Source organism: Aplysia californica, unplaced genomic scaffold, assembly GCF_000002075.1.
Source record: "Aplysia californica isolate F4 #8 unplaced genomic scaffold, AplCal3.0 scaffold00070, whole genome shotgun sequence".
Lineage (NCBI taxonomy): Eukaryota > Metazoa > Mollusca > Gastropoda > Aplysiida > Aplysiidae > Aplysia > Aplysia californica.
This window is the reverse complement of record NW_004797340.1, coordinates 183,647-184,978: the sequence shown is the minus strand read 5'-3', so window position 1 is coordinate 184,978 and position 1,332 is coordinate 183,647. Positions and strand designations below refer to the sequence as shown.

The 1,332-nt window shown below is 39.6% G+C and overlaps 1 protein-coding gene across 1 annotated transcript in view; it reads left to right on the top strand.

The window, feature by feature from the left end:
- Positions 1-566: 566 nt before the first annotated feature.
- Positions 567-1,332, top strand: part of LOC101863090 (threonylcarbamoyladenosine tRNA methylthiotransferase) — a 21,590-nt gene continuing 20,824 nt past the window's right edge. Inside the window, exon 1 of the mRNA XM_005093808.3 lies at positions 567-923. Coding sequence (XP_005093865.1) covers positions 707-923 — 217 coding nt within the window. The 5' untranslated portion in view covers positions 567-706. The remainder of the gene's footprint in view (positions 924-1,332) is intronic.

Here is a 1,332-nt window from a genome sequence, read left to right as displayed (position 1 = left end):
TAGGGCAAGGCAGATAGGAGATATAAAGCTTTAAAGTCAATGTGCCTGTTTTCGTCCTAATTTTGACCGAACCGGTAATTTTACTCAAGTAGTTTTTTGGAGGATATTAGATTTAATATCTATATCAGCCTGAAGCTTTTTAAAAAAAAGTTTTTGAATAAAAATTAAGGCCGTGGCTCTTCGGACTCAAACTCCAATGTAAGTGCACAATCACTAGATGTACCGGGTGTGAAGCAGACAAGCGATTCGACCTTGGCCTTCCTCTGTTTCTACAATCTGGCCAAGGAACTTACAACAAATGGATGGCGACCGTGGTGACCCAGTGCGAACTGTGGTCTTTCTTTACAAAGGATAATATAATATCATCGCCATCACCACCAACACTATATACCACGCCCGCTAACATAATGCCATATTTACGAGATGTTTTCTGACGTTTCTGATTCAATCTGAATCTACACAATGTCATTCTTAATCTTTTGTAAATTCTTCGACTACCAGGAACCACCAAGACACCGAAAAAGAACTCGTTAGCATAAAAAAATTAAAATTAGTGTACTTCCGTTTGCAGTAGAAAGTTTCCATAAGAGATGTAAACAACAAGCACGTTACTACTCTGACAGCAGGCAATGTCTGAGAGAATAGTGATGTAAACATAGGGTAATACTAAGTCTGTCATTGAGTCCTGTTGCAGTATTTATGAAACATGCCGTCGTCTCTGAAAATTGACCAGTGTGCCAATGGTATCGACGATATAGAGGACATCGTGTCTGATGCACAGTCTCTCCTCGATCAAAGAAGTTCAAATAAACCCCATGTTGTTCCACGACCAAGAGGAGCAAGGGTGAAAAAAGTTGGCAAAGTCTCTGGAGACACTGAAACAAATTCCACCGAATCGGATCATCGAGACAGCTATGTGCCAGGTTTGTCTTTGAATTGTTTTTCTTGGGGGCACAGGGTTGGAATTGGGATCATGATCAACTTACTGAAATAGTTACACACACAGTGACGTCTTTACTTCGGTAAACGGTCATTTCATCACACGGTCATCTCGCCACAGCGGTGATCTTATACTTTAGCATGTTAAATTCCCAAAGTCAAAGTCTCCTAATCCCCGACTCAGACCTTCAAAACTTTGAACTGGGCCTAAAAATGTGCAAACTACCGTAATTTTGTCATGAACAGATCGTATAATAATGGTTTTCAGTCTTTTATCATGATTTTGGAAGCCATTGTCATTGAGTATAATCTTGATGACATAGAATTTTGATCCAGATCTGATAGTGGTCACTCATTTCGGAAGTCCTCAATTGAAGAATTTAATGTGCTAAA